Raw genomic sequence first — 15904 nt, 5'->3', positions numbered from 1 at the left:
TGATGTTTTTTGTTGCCTCACAGTGATTCCGCTCATTAAATCTTTTGTCCAGAAAAACTAAACTGAAAGGTGTTGCTAAAAAATGCAGTCATTTCATGTTTTGCTTCAGCTTGACAATTTTTTTACTAAGAGCAATAAAAAGTCTAAAGTGGAATACACAAGGGGCTGCCATGAAAATTAACTCAAACTCAAGTACCACATTTAAACATCCTTAAGGCTATGGAAGTTAAATGGAAAAAGAGCATTCATATTGCTATAAGTAGCCAGTAGATGCCTTGATACTCAGGAATTTCTTCTGTAATATTCTAAGGAAAAAAGACTCCTGTAAAGGAGTAGGGCTAATTTTAGCGCATCCAAAAGCTTCTATTCTGAAGTTATTTTTGAGCATAATCTCAGCAGGACGAATACAAATAATTGCAATTTTAACAGAGATTAAATCTGGAAATATTATATTTCTACTTCCAGTCCTTCTTTTGTTAAAATTATGACCTAAGATATACCATTGTCCTCTAATAAAAATCTGTAATTCTCAGATATTTTTAAGTGGCTGCCAGGCCTTCCATATCATTATTACTACAAGACCTTATCACACCATTGATTTCTTTTCCTTTTTTCATTTCTTTTGGATTAGAGGAAACTTTTCTTTGTAAAATCGATGGTGCAGCATGATCCCTTGCTGCTTTTGAAAGGCAGATCGTAGCCTCCTGTCACTTCTCTGCTGCTGTTTGGTTTAGAGACATCAGGCTGGAATTTCTTTTGCAGGTCTGAAATCTCCAGTGTGGCAAAATAAGAGTATCCCAGGGAGTAAAGCAGTCAGCCTGAATGAAATGAATTGAAGCTTCGATTTCTTGTAACGTTTTGTACTTATTTTAGACACCAGGGGTCAGACAGCACTGCTGATCAGCTTATGAAATGGGAATAGTTCTAGCAAATAGTAGGGAATGAGCTATCCTCTCAACGTGATCATATTTTGGCTTTTGTCTCATTTTCAGTCGTGATGGTGTTGTCATTTCTCTTTAAGTTCCCCTTGGCAGAAATAGAAGTGAAGCAGAAATGCCTATTTTTTTTAAGAATTAATTGTGTTTTTGTCCCTTTTGTGCCCTTTCTACTTTGCACAGTTTTTAACAAGCTGGTGGTTCTCTTCTTCACCCAAGGACTCATTTTATTACATCATTTAAAATTGAAGTTTCTTCAAATTCTCTCCCTCACACTGTATAAAGTATGGCCTCAAAAGCTACCCTACTCAGTAGCAATGGAACAGTGAATTTTCTCTCTGTTTCTGTGTTGCAAATATGATACGGTAAAACCATATCCAAGAAAATGTGTTTGTTCTCCATATAAGCTGGAAGCACCACGTAGCACCTCAGCAAACTGAAGCACCTCCCACCTTGGGCAGAAGGGATGAACAGAGGACACAGCTCTCAGGGAAAGCTTCCTGTAGTTGGCAATTATGCCTGGAATGGCTGTTTGTCACTTTATGCCCAGCAGACGTTGTTTCTGGGGTTTATGTGATGCAGGAGGAAGGAGGAATCGTTGAATATCCTGAGTTGGAATGGACCCACAAGGATCATAATCCAACTCCCAGCTCCACATAGGACCACCCAAAAATCACACCATATGTCTGAGAGCATTGTCCAGATGCTTCTTGAACTCCGTCAGCTTGGGGCCGTGGCCACTGCTCCTCTGGGGATCCTGTTTCACAGGGAGGAATAACATTAAATCCGTTCATGTAATCAAAGCTCAATTCTGCCAATGAGTCCAATGAGATTTCCCCCCTCTCCTCTCTCTTTCTGGACATTGTATTCTTGGCAATTGGTGTGACAGGGGTGGAGGTACAGATGATGAAGCTCCATATTTTTTCTTAATGAAATGAGCATAAATCCAATCAAAGCACACTCACTGCTCAACTCTGCATAGGCTCCACCCACTGGTGATAGGGGTGGCTGTGTAATTCACCTCTGTCCTGGAGAGGCTTATATAGCTTAAGTCTGGACACTGTGTTGTAAATTTGCCAATAATGTACCTGAAATACATTATTTTTTTATTTTACTTAGTAATTTTCAGAGGTCTCTGATTTTATATTTTTGACTAACAAAAGAAGGTAGAAAATATTAAATGCTTCCCATGTGCAACTGTCTGAATTTGGTAGGAATTATCTAATTAATAGAGGCCAGTTCAAAAGAAAGGGGGTTTGGACAACATCTATGAATGTATTTCAGCTAGCATAAATTGAAATTTTAGATGGAATATGTACATTAACATAGGACAACTGGAAGTAATAAGGATTTTAGTTAGTTTTGTTTTTCGTAAATGTAACAGTTCTTAGGGCAGTCTTGTGTGGTGTGGAATTAGAAATCTCTTAGGGAGCCATGTTCATTTTTCTGATATAATGGTTACATTACTCCTAAATGCACAGCACTTGCCTCCCTACTATTCAGTACTGTGAAGAAAAATGGTGATAATTTAACTGCTTATGAAAAAGGGAATGAGAAAGTTCCTGGAGCTCCTCCCCATTATCCTGCACATCTAAATGCAGTTCCCTGGACTAGTCGTGTCAAGATAATTGCTTTCTCTGTGTTTGCATTTCACTTGCAGTGTCAAGAATACAAAGTGTTCTCGTCTACATGAAAGCTGCATGCTATTTCTGTGACTCTGAAAGCCTTGTTAGCTGGAGCATGAGGCTATCTTTGATTTTAAATCAAATGCCAAATGTACTCCCTCGAAGCTGGCAAAGTTGGCTGGAAGCAGTTCTCTGCTTCTCTGTGCTCTACCCTGTTTTTTCTTCAGCTTCTTACCACTGTTTTACACATGGTGACACGTTTAGCTTGTCTTTGCTGGGATCTGTGGGAATCAATATTCCAAATAAACATCCATGGACATCTCTTTGTGCTGGTGTCTCAGCATGGCTGAAGGGAACAAAGCTACAGGATGCAATAGCAACAAGAAATACCTTGAGTTAGTGTAACAAGATGTATCTTTCTTCACCAAGGTGCAGTAGATACCACATTCCTCCTGCACAACTTCTTCAGATATGAAAAGAACCCATGTTTAGAAACAAATGTTTCAGCAAATGCCGCATTAACTCATAATAATCGTGTTTAATCTAGTGAATGAGCAGGAAAATGACTTTATCCTCTGGACAGATGTCAGTGGGGATGTTTAAGATATCATAGAATGGCTTATGTTAGAAAGGACCTGAATCAAATGATACTCTGCAAGATTCTTGCCAAGGAAATGTATGTGTTGCCCCACACACTATCATTTCCACACATACAACATGGCAAAGTTAAACAGTGTAACAAGAAGAGGATTAATAAGTGAACATTTGGAATAATTTTGAAAATACTGCCAAAACTGTTACCTGATTCCAGCCTCTGATCCAAGAAGGTGGAACGCTCCTTAGATTAGAAAAGGTTGAGAAATTTGACTGTATAACTTTTTGAGTTCTTTCTAACCTTCCATTCTACTGATCTGTACCCCAAACAGAAATACTGTCCACTGTCAAGTCATGTTTTTCATGTGTGCCCAAAGACTAGAAAATGCAAGATGAATTCCAAACAGTTGACAGCTATGACCAATTACCATCTGAATTCCCTATAGATCACGCCCTAGTTTAACAATAGATTACTTGAAGCTCATACATCTATTTGCAGTGATTTCCAGAAAACATTACTAACTGTAAAGGAATCCCCCTGTGGGTTAATTAATTACCCTGGAGAGCTAGCTTTCATTCTTCAGCAGCAGGAGCAAATAGCATTTCTAATGAGCTGAGTACAAATAGCAAGTTGAATGCTGTCAAGCATCAATATTTACTCTGCATTGGATAGAACTGCTAGCCGAATTAGCCCCTTTGCAGCAAGTGGCTGGGTTTGCATGCAATTATAATCACGACATTTTCACTTGATGCCTTATTAGCTTTCTCAATACATTATAAATAGAAAGGGCATATTCAGAAATGTTGCACTGAGTGATGCTTATCTATCAGTTTTGCTGTATCTTCCATTTGTACGTATATAGACATAAAATTGAAGGTTTCTTTATATGCTTTTTAAAATCCAAAGCACTTATCTAAACAGCTAAGGTCTCAGGCAGTTAGGCTTTTCTTTATAAGCAATTTTTTTTTATTCATTTAAACTTGGAGAGCCAAGATTAAGGGTCTACCTATGAAAATCTGCTTTCTGGGAAATATTTTGTCCATCTGAAATACACAACAAATGTAAAGAGAGCCAATCAAGCTCTGGAAGTGTTGTTTTACTGTAAATTCTAATATTTTGGTAGTTTTACTTCAAATTAGAGAAAAAATGTGAAATACCTCACAATCCAAATTTCAGCAGAAAATTGAATCCATCTAAATGTGTTGTTTCATCTATAATAACCCATGCAGTTATTTCCAATATACCTATTTTAATAATTTAACATGAATATTCTGTACTGAAATATGAAAAATATCTTGTAAATTATCTATTTTGATGGATTTCATGCTATTTTTAAATATTTTCCTGTTCAAACTTCTTTTTCCAGGAAACTTTATTCTACTCTTACTGCTTTGATTAAGTACAAGATCACATATATGTGATACTTAATAGATATTCTAGTGTGCAGGAGGTTTATTTTCACATTGTTATAGGAGCAAATCTAGAGAATATTATACAGTGAAACATGAGCTTGAAAATGAACATGCACATAAATTTGAAGTTTTTCTCAAAGTATGCAAAGAGTCAAGATGATGTTTCAAGATTTTTTCATTTCCCAGCCTGTGTGTTTTCCATTCAATTTGAGAGAAGCATTTTTTCGTCTTCTTTTCTTTAACAGTTTTCAATAGCTTACACAGATAGCTAATTAGAAAAATAAATGTGTACATGTAGTGCAGTGCCAGATACAGGTCAGAGCTGCTGAGGGCAAGTCTAGAGGTAGGAGGCTGCTGACACATCATATGACTAGGTATGCCTGGGTCTCATTGAGCAGTGCTAATTGCACAGCACTAGAGCTCGTTTGCTCTCCACTTCATTAAATTCACAGCTCTACTGTGTGTAGCCATTAAAGTGTTCGAATACATATTATTTATACAGCGAATAATCATTTGGCATGAGTTATGTCTTCAAAACTGAGCTAACATTTACAGTAATACATGATTTGGCAGTTTTCACTGGCTGCAGCTAAGGTAATTATTGAAGAATCATAGAATGGTTGAGGTCGGAAGGGGCCTCAAAGCCCACCCACCCCATGGGTAGGGAAGACCCCTACCAGCTCAGGCTGCCCAGGGCCCCATCCAACCTGGCCTTGAGTTGCCTCCAGGGATGGGGCACCACAGCTTCTCTGGGCAGCTGTGCCAGTGCCTCACTGCCCTCTGGGTGAAGAATTTTCCCAACACCTAACCTAAATCTATCCACTTTTAGTATAATGCCATTTCCCTATCTGCTTGTGTAAAAAATTGGTCTCCCTTCTGACTGTAAGCTCCCCTCCAGTAGTGGAAGGCCGCAATGAGGTCTCCCCAGAGCCCTTTCTTCTCCAGGCTGCACAAACCCAGCTGCCTCAGCCTTTCTATGCAGGAGAGGTGCTCCAGCCCTCTGATCATCATCGTAGCCTCCTCTGGACCCATTCAAACAGCTCCACTCCTTCCTGTGCTGGGGGCCCCAGGGCTGGACACAATACTCGAGATGGGGCCTCATGAGGGCAGAGCAGAGGGGGACAATCACCACCCTCTCCCTGCTGGCCACCCCTCTTCTGATGCAGGATACCATTGTTGGCCTTCCAGGCTGCAAGCACACAAAGTTTCATGTATGCAGGCTGGAAATGGTACTTCATAGAAGTTTAATCAGCAGTGGCAGTGTTACTTTGGGTCCACCTGAAGTTCATTGAGGCTTCCCTCCCTAGTGATGTGAACACCTTCAAACCCTCTCCCCCAGCATGCAGGCTGTTCCCTAATACAGGGTGTTCACACTGGTCCACAAGATCATGTTTATCAAAACGACACGCTCCATTGGGCCGCCCTTAACACAGTTTTTCTCTCCAGTTCCAGGCCCTCCTGCTGGTGTTAAAGCAGCTGCATCTTCAGCCTCCACCGTCTTCGTGTCCTGGCTCCCTCCCCTCAAGCTCAACGGCATCATCCGGAAATACACCGTGTTCTGCTCACACCCCTACCCCACGGTGAGTCCCACAGCACAACCACAAAAGGGCTATACCGATCTGCAGAACTAAAAACGTGTGCTGGCAGATGCTCAGTACTGCTTTTAATTTGTTTTATTTCCTTTAGGAAAGATTAAAAGGGGATTCTGGGGCTAAGGGAGTGATTGAGGGCTGGTTATGTTTTTTTCCCACATATTGTCCTTTTGCAGTACGCAAAATATATTGCAGAACAGTGACTTAGAAAATGTTTCAAACCCAGGATCAGCCCTATTATAACTGGAAATGTGTATTTATGCACCTAATTGCCTAATCTGAGTTGTGTTTTCATGTTACTTCCCTTTTTTTGGCTTGCGTATTCTTGTGTGACAGAGCATAATGGGTTGTGAACAACATATTTGCTTGTGAGTGAGCTGATTTGTGCCAGGAGTATTTGCTCATTCTGGGTTTACATGCTATTACTTTCTGAGAATGCAGTGAGAAAAACTGAATTGATTTCAGGTATTTTTTTTTCTCTCTACGAGTCACAAAAGAACCCAGTTGTCTTGAAGTAAAAGGGAGAATTGTTCCTTTCAACTAGCAAGTGAACTAATTTTGCAATAACTTGAGGAGAGATGGGACTAAGCTAGAACTTTCACATCCTGCTGTAAGCAGGTCTTATTGGCCACTTCTGAAGCTAAGGGCTGGAGACTGTCACTTCATTCATGCTTCAGGACTGCTTGTTCCTAACTCTATTAATTTAATCATTGTAGCCATGCAAGCAAATATCTCTTTACTATACACTTTAAATAAATGTAAAGTGGCCAGGAATTTTTCCATCATGCTGAGATCTGATCAGAGCAGGGAGCAAGTGCTTCTCAGGAGATGGAATGAACACCAGGTGGTGCTGCAGGCTTTGCTAGCCACTTACCACACAACGCTGCAGTGTTTCTTCCCGAGGCTTCTTTGCTAGCAATATTTTTTGTATGTTTACATCATCAGGAAAATAAGCATCCTCTGCTACACATTTTTTTATCCAGTTTTGTGCTGTCTTCTAAGGAATTACCTTTTCATGATTGTTTAATTTATGGGTAATTTTGGAGTACCTCAGAACAAAATAATGTTATGAATGATGACAATAATACTTCCTTTTTTTTTTCTGGTCTTAGCTTGTACTGAATTTTACTTCTATTTTTGTGATATTCATTATGGGATGATAAAGGTATCAGTGTATACTGTACTTCACAATAGAAGTGATAGTTGGTTTACTGATAGGTACATATATAATTATCCTATTGCTATCCCTGAGCATAAAGGGTTGTGTGTGCATGTGTGTGTACATATAATTATATATCTATGGGGACAGGCCCTGTATCACCTAGTACTGTTTTGAAGATTTCAACATAAATGGTGATAGAGCTCATCTTCTGTATCAGTTCTGTGTTTTGAGCAAGGCAATGATCATATTCTGTTGTCTGTTTCCTGAAGCCAGGCTGGACATCTCTAAATAAGTGCAAGACTGCAGAACACATTTAATAAAAGATACCACAGCTTCAATTCTAACAAAGTGCTTGGCTATCTTACACCTAATAAATTATTGTTAATTTTTATTATTGTTATTATTTAGAAGTAGCTTTGCAGTGGAACAAGCCTGCTGCAGAGGTATTTAAATGCTAGCACTCTTTAGCAGGTGTGGTCTATATATGCCAAGGAAGATTGTATATGATTCATTGTTGACAAGTAGTTGACAGAGAAAACAGTCTTACATAAAGTTATGGAGGGGAATAAATAGAAAGCCTCTTTCTTTCTTTATCAGTTCTTCTGCCACCATAAGCTGTAAGTGCTGTAATGGATGTATGAAGCTATATTTCCTTAAAAGACTTCTTCAGTCAAAACCTTTGTTGCAAAATAACTTTGCTAAATATCTGCCATTTAAAGAGACAGGCAAACTCAGTTTTTAAGCAGAAGTGAAGTGAAAGAGAAAAGGGAAAGAGCAAAAGGAAGTTAATAGAGTGAGTTTTATGAAGTTTGTGGATACTGAGATTTCAATTCAGTACACTTCAGACAAAGTTTTTAGACTAACAGAATGGTTGAGATTCCTTTACAAAACAATGCTGCTTTGATATGTAAGTCACCAAAAGGAAAGTTAACCAAAAGTTAACTGTGTTGGTCATACTGTGCACATTTTTACTACAAAGCACTATCTTCATAGGATGCTGAGTTACTCTCAGATGAAGGTTTGCAGACTCTTGCACAGTTCAGTTTGGTTTGTAAGAGCAGAAGCTACGAAAAATGATGCCGCTGCACAGAAGAATGCAGACATTTTCTGTTTAATTATTTTGAATTCCAATTACAGTATCTGCCTGGGAGGGTTCAAACAGCAAATATGACTAATGTGTGAAAATTAAAAATTATTCTTTGCTGCAATCTATTCTGTAGGCAAGATAAAGGGCAAACAAGGATCCAATGTCATACTGTTTAATTATGTTGTCTATATTATTGTACAGGCACTATCTTGCAGAACTTTTCTATTCTGGAAATATAGAGAAATACAAATATATGAGTACTTAACGCATTCATTTACAAGTTGACAGCTAGCCCTAAGTGCTAATTGAGTTAGATTTCTATTTCAAGCCCTGGCCTGAACAGAGTGACTTAATAAGTTTTTCATTCTTCAAATTTAACAAAACATACCAGAATTTAGGTTAAAAATGTTATCCTCTGTGCCAACTCTTAACCCAGTTTCCTGCAGTACTTTTAACTCACTTCTTCCAAAGTCTATGTTCAGCTCCTCTCAGGAACTGTCTTCTCATGGTAACATGTTGGCCACATTCCCTCCAGTTGTGCTTGTCCTGAGTGTCCCCATATCACTGTGATCACTCTGTCCAAGCCTGATATAGTACACTATATAAGGAGAAATTAGTGGAATTAGATTAAATAAAATTTAGAAGACAGAAGAGTTTTAGAGATTAAATTGCTGTGACACAAAGCATCCAATGGCTTGCTAGTCTGGAAACTGCATGTGAGTAGAACTGCACTACAAAAGAGTAATAATGGAGACTGTTTTCCTTCCCAGCAATTTTCTTTTTCAGGGTCCTGTCTTCCATTCATATTAAGATACAGAGTAAGATGACCTCGCAATTGCTGTCTGATTTCCTGATAGTAAAAGCTAAAAGCAGAGCTTGTTTAGACAACCACGCACAGAAAGTGTTCAGATATAAAAGACATACAATCTACCAATGGCTTAAAATGCCATAGGAGTTTTATTGGAATCTTTCTTGCTGTATGAGAAAACATCTTGGTGATATTTTAATGCATTTCTTATTCTCAGAACTGCACACTGCCTCTGTCAGTATTTGGTTTCAGTTGCTTTGTTATATGTATTTTCTATGGAGCTGGATTGCCGTTTTTAAATTTTCATAGAATAGTAGAATAATTTTGACTGGAAGATACTACTGAGGTTCACCTATACCAACACTGTTCTCAAAGCAAGTTTAATCACATCAGGCTGCTCAGAGGCCTTACTCATGTTGAAACTGCTTCAAGAATAGCTTGGCTCTATCATCTAATCAGGTACACGTAGAGAGCAATAAAGTCTCTCCTGATCCTTCTCTTCTTAAGGCTGACAGACCCAGCTGGCACAGCTTGTCACTGTATTTCTGTCCTATGCTCGAGACTCCTGACCATCCCATGACAGCCCTGTCTAGTACTTTCTCCATTATGTTCATGCCTTTTTTTTTTTTTTTTTCCTGGAGTCCCAAAACAGGGCACAGTACTTAGATGCAGTCTCAAAAGTGGAAAGTATAGAGTGGAGGGGAAGGATCACTGACGTGAATTAACTGACCTATACTCTTATAAATGCAGAGTTGCTAACAGCAGACCACCTTTTATGCAGAGCTTTTCCTTTTCTAACCCTTTCCCTTACTTAGGCTTAGTAGCCTAAGCTTCGACAGTGTTTATCTTCCTCCCAAATAGCCTGTCCCAGCATTAACCTTCTTGTGTGATCAATTTTGTGTTTGAGCTCAATGTGATTGTGTGGCCTTCTGCCAATCTTACTTGACTTCTCATTCTTTGCAAAAGACCATTCTTGCATTCTGAGTAGGTTGTATGTGGAGATTAGCCAGATGTCCTGAGTCCCGTTATTCTCGAAGACAGTGTCCCATGGGATCAGTCCTCTCAGAATATTAAAATGTAGCCTCTTGATTGTCTCAGGCAAAGTGATTGTGGATCTTCACATCTTCAATCAGTTCTTCCTTATCTGTGGGCAACAAGTTCTGTAGGGTATCTCCACCGCTCAGTTTGCAGATCATCTTCAAAAGAAAAGGTCTTCAGTACTCTCCAGAAATCTCTGGTTACTTGCTTCTAATTGTGTTGCTCCCTCTGCTCTGCCCTCATGAGGCTCCCATCTGGAATACTGCATCCAGGTCAGGAGCCCCCAGCACAAATAGGATGCAGAGCTGTTGAGATGGTTTCTCTTCATTTTTAGAGATTTGAATAAAACTCATGTAAAGCAGTGCAAAAATAATAAGCAGGAAGTGATCTGTTATTCCATAAAGTCTTTGGTAGTTAAACGTATGCTGAAAGTCTCTAAAAGAGAGGGAAAGGTTGCTCTCGGAAGAGGGCTAAGCAGATAAAGTTACTTTGAATAGAAGTTTATTTAGAGTTAACAGAATCTGTGAGGTTGAATTTAAAATGCATGTTCATTGATTTATATTCTACCAACAGTATTTATCACTGTGCCTGTACAGTACTTTTCACAGCATGAAGATATTTATGCTTATTAATTCTTGTTCTTTATATAGCATAGAGCTATTCTATATTTTGTGAAGTTATTTTGAAAAACCTACTTGGAATAGTATTTAAAATATGTCCTTTTTAATATACCACATGTACTGTTTACAGCTTTTTCATAGTTATTTCACAGATTTGTTACCACTTCCCAAATATAGCACATTCATTCTTTTAACTGCTTTGCCAACTTTACATTTTATGCCATGCAGCAGAACTCAAGAGAGACATGACTGAGTATAAATTAATTCTGCTGCTGTGCTGCTTGATGCAATTTTTTAAAGGTCTCCTTGCAAAGCCTTACTAAAACAAATTTGATATTGATCTTTTTCATAAAACTCTGGTTTGGTCTCACTACCTACGCTCACCTACACATATATCAGTATAGTCCAACAATTAAGCCTTGGCATCAGTTGCAACTTATTTCAGCAGGTATGGATTCATCGTATTCCCTTCTGTATCGTACAAGGTACAAAGGACCTGTGACCCAAAGGTACAACACAATTGGTGATTTGACTGAAATGCTCTGGACAAACTTGGTGACCTGTTGGGGCCACCAAAGGAGGCAGTAACACACGGCTAGCAGCCCAGCAGTCAGTCTCCTGCCCTTACTATGATCACCTGCTTGTGACAATGCATCCTGCTTCCCTGATCATGACCTGGGGGAGGCAGATGGACTTATGGGCTCCTGTGGGTTGCTGCAAAGGGACAAGCATGTAATGTACCTCTGTTGTTCCTAAGCAATAAAATTCCTGATAAAAGCTACCTGAAGGTCTGGGCAGTGGGCTGTTTTATGGGCCTAGCTCCTTTGCTGTTACCAAAATCTCTGTCCTGCGTTTTCCAACATTTCAGTTCAGAATTTAAGAAAAGAAACAAAAATACTTAAACAGAAACTGTATTCTGTTTTGCACACAGCTTTTGTTTACAACAGTTAGTATCAATAACACTGAGTGAGAAACAGATGTCATGTTTCATGTTTCAAAACATGAGCCAAATAGCAAGAACCAAGGATAAACTATTATATGGCTTAAATGGTGTCCAGTCTAACTGAAATTGTGGACTGGCTGTTGCTGACAGCTCTGACAGTCTATCCATCTGTGAAAGGAAGCAAGGCAAAAGTCAGCAGATTTGTTGTCTTAACCCCAAGAAAAAATACTGCATGCAGAGTTTCACATTTTTAGGGAGTCCGTCAAGGGCACATTCACAAGTCTATTTTGTTCAGAGACACAGAACCTCAATCTTTGTATATGCAGTAATGTATGGATTTTATATTAAACCAATTCATCTCTAGTTAGAAACTGTTTGTTTTGGCCCCCTTCAAGAGATAACTTGTCCATCAAAGAGACTCTAAAACATCATTTCCAGGAGCAATGAACGTCTGAGGTAGAGCAGGGTGGCTATTCCATGATGCTGTTGTGCAGGATAGAGGTCTCTGTATTTTGACCTTGTAGAACTAAAAATTTCCTTTAATTACAGCAGTGATTCCATTGCTAGAGGTCAGGTTGAAAAGCAGTGTGGACCACTAGGGTTGAGGTGCTCAACACACTTCCTGGCTCTCTCCCATTTGGCGATGAAGATAAGTCTATGGGGAGCATGTTTCTTGAAATAAAGCTCATCAGGCAAATGCAGTTTCAGAGACAGATAAAGATAGAAATAAAACTGATCACTGCACTTTGGGAGGTAATGAAACCAGTTTTTCCATACTGAAGACAAGAAAGAGCAGTGTAGACATCTTTCAAGTCCAATTTATTCAGTGATTTTCTTAATAATCCAGATAATGAAATATTGAGTGTTCCTATAAAATTCGCAGAACTTAAAAGACTGGGAGGGATTTCAGGTACACAAGAGGCAGAAGTAGATTCAAAATATCTTGATAAATAGGGAAGTGGGTCTGGGGAAAAAAAAAAAACACAGATAAAATACAGTGTAGGTAGTAGTACAAATAAGTGAGTGCTATGAATAACCAAATAAAATGGTAGTGGGCAGAAATCAATTCGTTAGATTCTTCACAAGAGGATTTGAGGTAATTTCATATCACAGAATGAACTTTAGCTAGCACTGATTCTGTGATTCTGTAATTATAATCCTGTTGTGAAAAGCCAAATGCCATACTCTGGGATTGGTGAGTATGCTATTTGAGAAGGCTGTGGACCAGTGGTAGACGGTACAAATTATAATGACATGTTATTAGCAAAAATTTGATTTCTTGGAAATGTTAAAAGCATTGGTGTTATTAAGCCATAAAAAGATAAGCATACTGGTGAGGAGAGGAGTGACAAATCTTTGTGCAGATTAAAGACTGATGGAAGGATGAAGGTTATAAGCTATTCTGTGTTCCTAATAGACTGGAAAAGATAGAGGCTTATACTGCAGCAGAAAACTCAAACTAGATTTTAAGAAAGCTTTCTAATAAGTTAAGCACTAGGACAGCTCATACAGTTTAGGGAGTTGCAAAGTCTTCACTTATTGTAGGTCTTCATAATCCGGTTGAACAAACACTTGCCTAGAATTGTTCAGGTGTAGTAAAATTTGGCTTAGAGAAGGAGCATAGACTTGGATGAAATCTGAAGCTCCTTCCAGACATGATTCTGTATTCAGATTTTATACCCATATTTATAGAGAAAGCACACAGGCCATTCTAGGTAGTAGAAATGCGTATTCTTAATTTTCATGATGAGGCAGCTTATGTGCTCTCTTGCTTCACAAATCACACTACAAATCTGCTTTTCTTGTTTTTCACTCTTGTCTGCTAGGTCTCCACATGGCTTTCACAGATCACTTCCAAGTTTCCTCACAACTTGGAAAGAGCAGAGATCTTAAGTGCACCTATCTTGCATTCAGAAATTGCACAGACATAGTTATAGACAAGATACAGCCTTTCTTTGCCTCAAAAATCTTTCAGTGCACCGTAAATTTTGCCTGTTACCTTTATTCCTTCATGTTTCTCTTGAGTTCTGCTCTGTGGCATAAAACATAAAGTTAGCAAAGGAAAATCCTTCTTTTCTTGAAAACTGTTGAAAAACGTACTTTTCTAGCACACTGTTTTGAAGATTTTCCAGCCTGAGTTAAAAAATACAACAAACAGTTTGATTTTAGGCATGTTGCTTATTTATTTGCTTTCTAAAGGAGTAAGAAATGCCGGAGATGGCATACTGTTTCAAAGCATGCAAAGCATTGAACGGCAGTACCAATGATATTGCATCGGAACGAAACAATGCTACCTGCAGTGTCTGTTTCTCAAAAACTCTTGCTGTTTCCTAGTCTGAGACACAGATTTACTGCAATCTGATAAAGGACTTTGATTTCATTTTATTTTGCACAGCCTTTGCTGGACTTTTGTTTGTGCCTTCTTGGTGCTTCTTAGACAATAAACTGAAGCCGTAGGAAAAGAAAAATCACTCCAGTACAAACCAAATTTTTAAAAAGCAGCTGAAAAAAATCCCTTGAGCAAGCATGTTATTACTTTTGGAATAATGCATCAGTAAATTTTAGACACTGGCACATACAAAGGTCAATATGTGACAAGGTGACATTCCTTTAAAAAATTTCTTACTTCAATTGTTTAATCTTCTCTTTGCTGACAAAGCTCCAATTTTTTTTTTTCTTCTTGTGTAATGAAAGTCTCTGGCATGCTAATCTAATTGAAATGACAGGCAAAAGTTAAAAGTAAAATTGATTTTTTTGTCACTGGAGCATCTCCAAGTACTTAACCAGGAATGTTAGCTGAGGAAACAGAAGGTGTATGTTAATCAGTTAGAAACCAAAATCTTTTGCGTTAGCAGTTTGTTTTAAGAAAATAAGAATTATTTATTTAGTGAAGATTTATTTTCTAGATTCAATTAATAAATTAGTTCCATGAATAATTGAATTTATATTTGAAAGAGCTGCAGTTGCAAATGTATGAATGATGCTGAGTTTGTGGAGGAGAAAGAAAGGAATTGAAGACAAGGTATTAAAGAATGCAATAGAGAAGCTAATTTTATGATTCTTCTGCTTTTGGAGCTCCAGGGAAAGTAAACTCCTCTGCTTTGAGACAATTCTACCTTTTCTCCTAGCTAGCCACAGTTTTTTCAGTTTTTTCAGTTTTTGCTGTTACTTCAGATCTCAGAGCAGAGCTTAGTCATAGTGCTGTAGATTCAAGGTTTTTCTTTTCCACTTAGCATCTCTCGTTATCCCTTACCTAAAACCTCAAACCAGTCTGCTCCAAGCTGTATTTAGCAACTGTATACAAGGTACATGTATGATATCCTAGCTTCTACCATGACAGAGAGGAGCTTGACAGTGAGGCATTTCAAGCAGGAAATCTGCAGTATTAGTACTGGCTTGCTAAGTCAACAATATGCCTCTTTCATAAATCATGCGTGTCAAGGAAAATACAATGTAAATTTAACTGAACTGATGCTCATTGGAATGAAATTTTGGCAATAAGGAGATATTTAATGGTTTGCTGTTCCTACCTGCTGTATTCATGTTCCATCTTAGTGGTGTTTTAGAAGTAGCTTTTGCTCGATGGCTGCATTAATGAGTGGAGCCTGAGTACCAGACTTAGCCTAGCGTGTTTGACTTTCAAATTAATCCTAGGAAATGCTGCCTCATGAATATTAAAACTCAGCCTCCTGTGCCATGATCAATACATTAACTTTTATGTATGACCTCACGAAGATCCAACCTGTCAAGCCACAGGCATTTCTCCAATATTCTCATGTAAATGTCAAGACAGATGATTTTCAAAACCTGCTGTAATATTTCACATAATAATAGAAGTGTCTGCCTGCACTGACCTCTTCATATCAGAAGTGGAAACCCAGGCAAATGCTTACTAAATGGGATAAACTGACTTGGCATTTTGACAGGAGAAATCAGATTGGCTAGAAAATATGGTGAGGTCCTTATTTGGACTTCTGTTGAAGATAGGTAACTGTGAGTCAGAGCAAACCAATTTCCCCAGAAAAGTTAGCTTCTGAGGAAGAAACAGGTTGTGTTCTTCCAGAAACAGAGGCACACATTTGTGTGA

At 38.5% G+C, this 15904-nt stretch overlaps 1 protein-coding gene across 2 annotated transcripts in view; it reads left to right on the top strand.

The window, feature by feature from the left end:
• Nucleotides 1-15904, top strand: part of DSCAM (DS cell adhesion molecule) — a 460003-nt gene that overhangs the window by 379051 nt on the left and 65048 nt on the right. For both annotated transcript variants that reach the window (XM_090122754.1, XM_031612462.2), the window contains one exon: nucleotides 6014-6147. In XM_090122754.1, the coding sequence (XP_089978880.1) occupies nucleotides 6014-6147 (134 nt within the window). The remainder of the gene's footprint in view (nucleotides 1-6013; nucleotides 6148-15904) is intronic.

This window comes from Phasianus colchicus, chromosome 1, assembly GCF_987193195.1.
Source record: "Phasianus colchicus chromosome 1, bPhaCol1.hap1.1, whole genome shotgun sequence".
Lineage (NCBI taxonomy): Eukaryota > Metazoa > Chordata > Aves > Galliformes > Phasianidae > Phasianus > Phasianus colchicus.
Note: the sequence above shows the minus strand (reverse complement) of the source record. Positions and strands in the feature narration are given on the sequence as shown.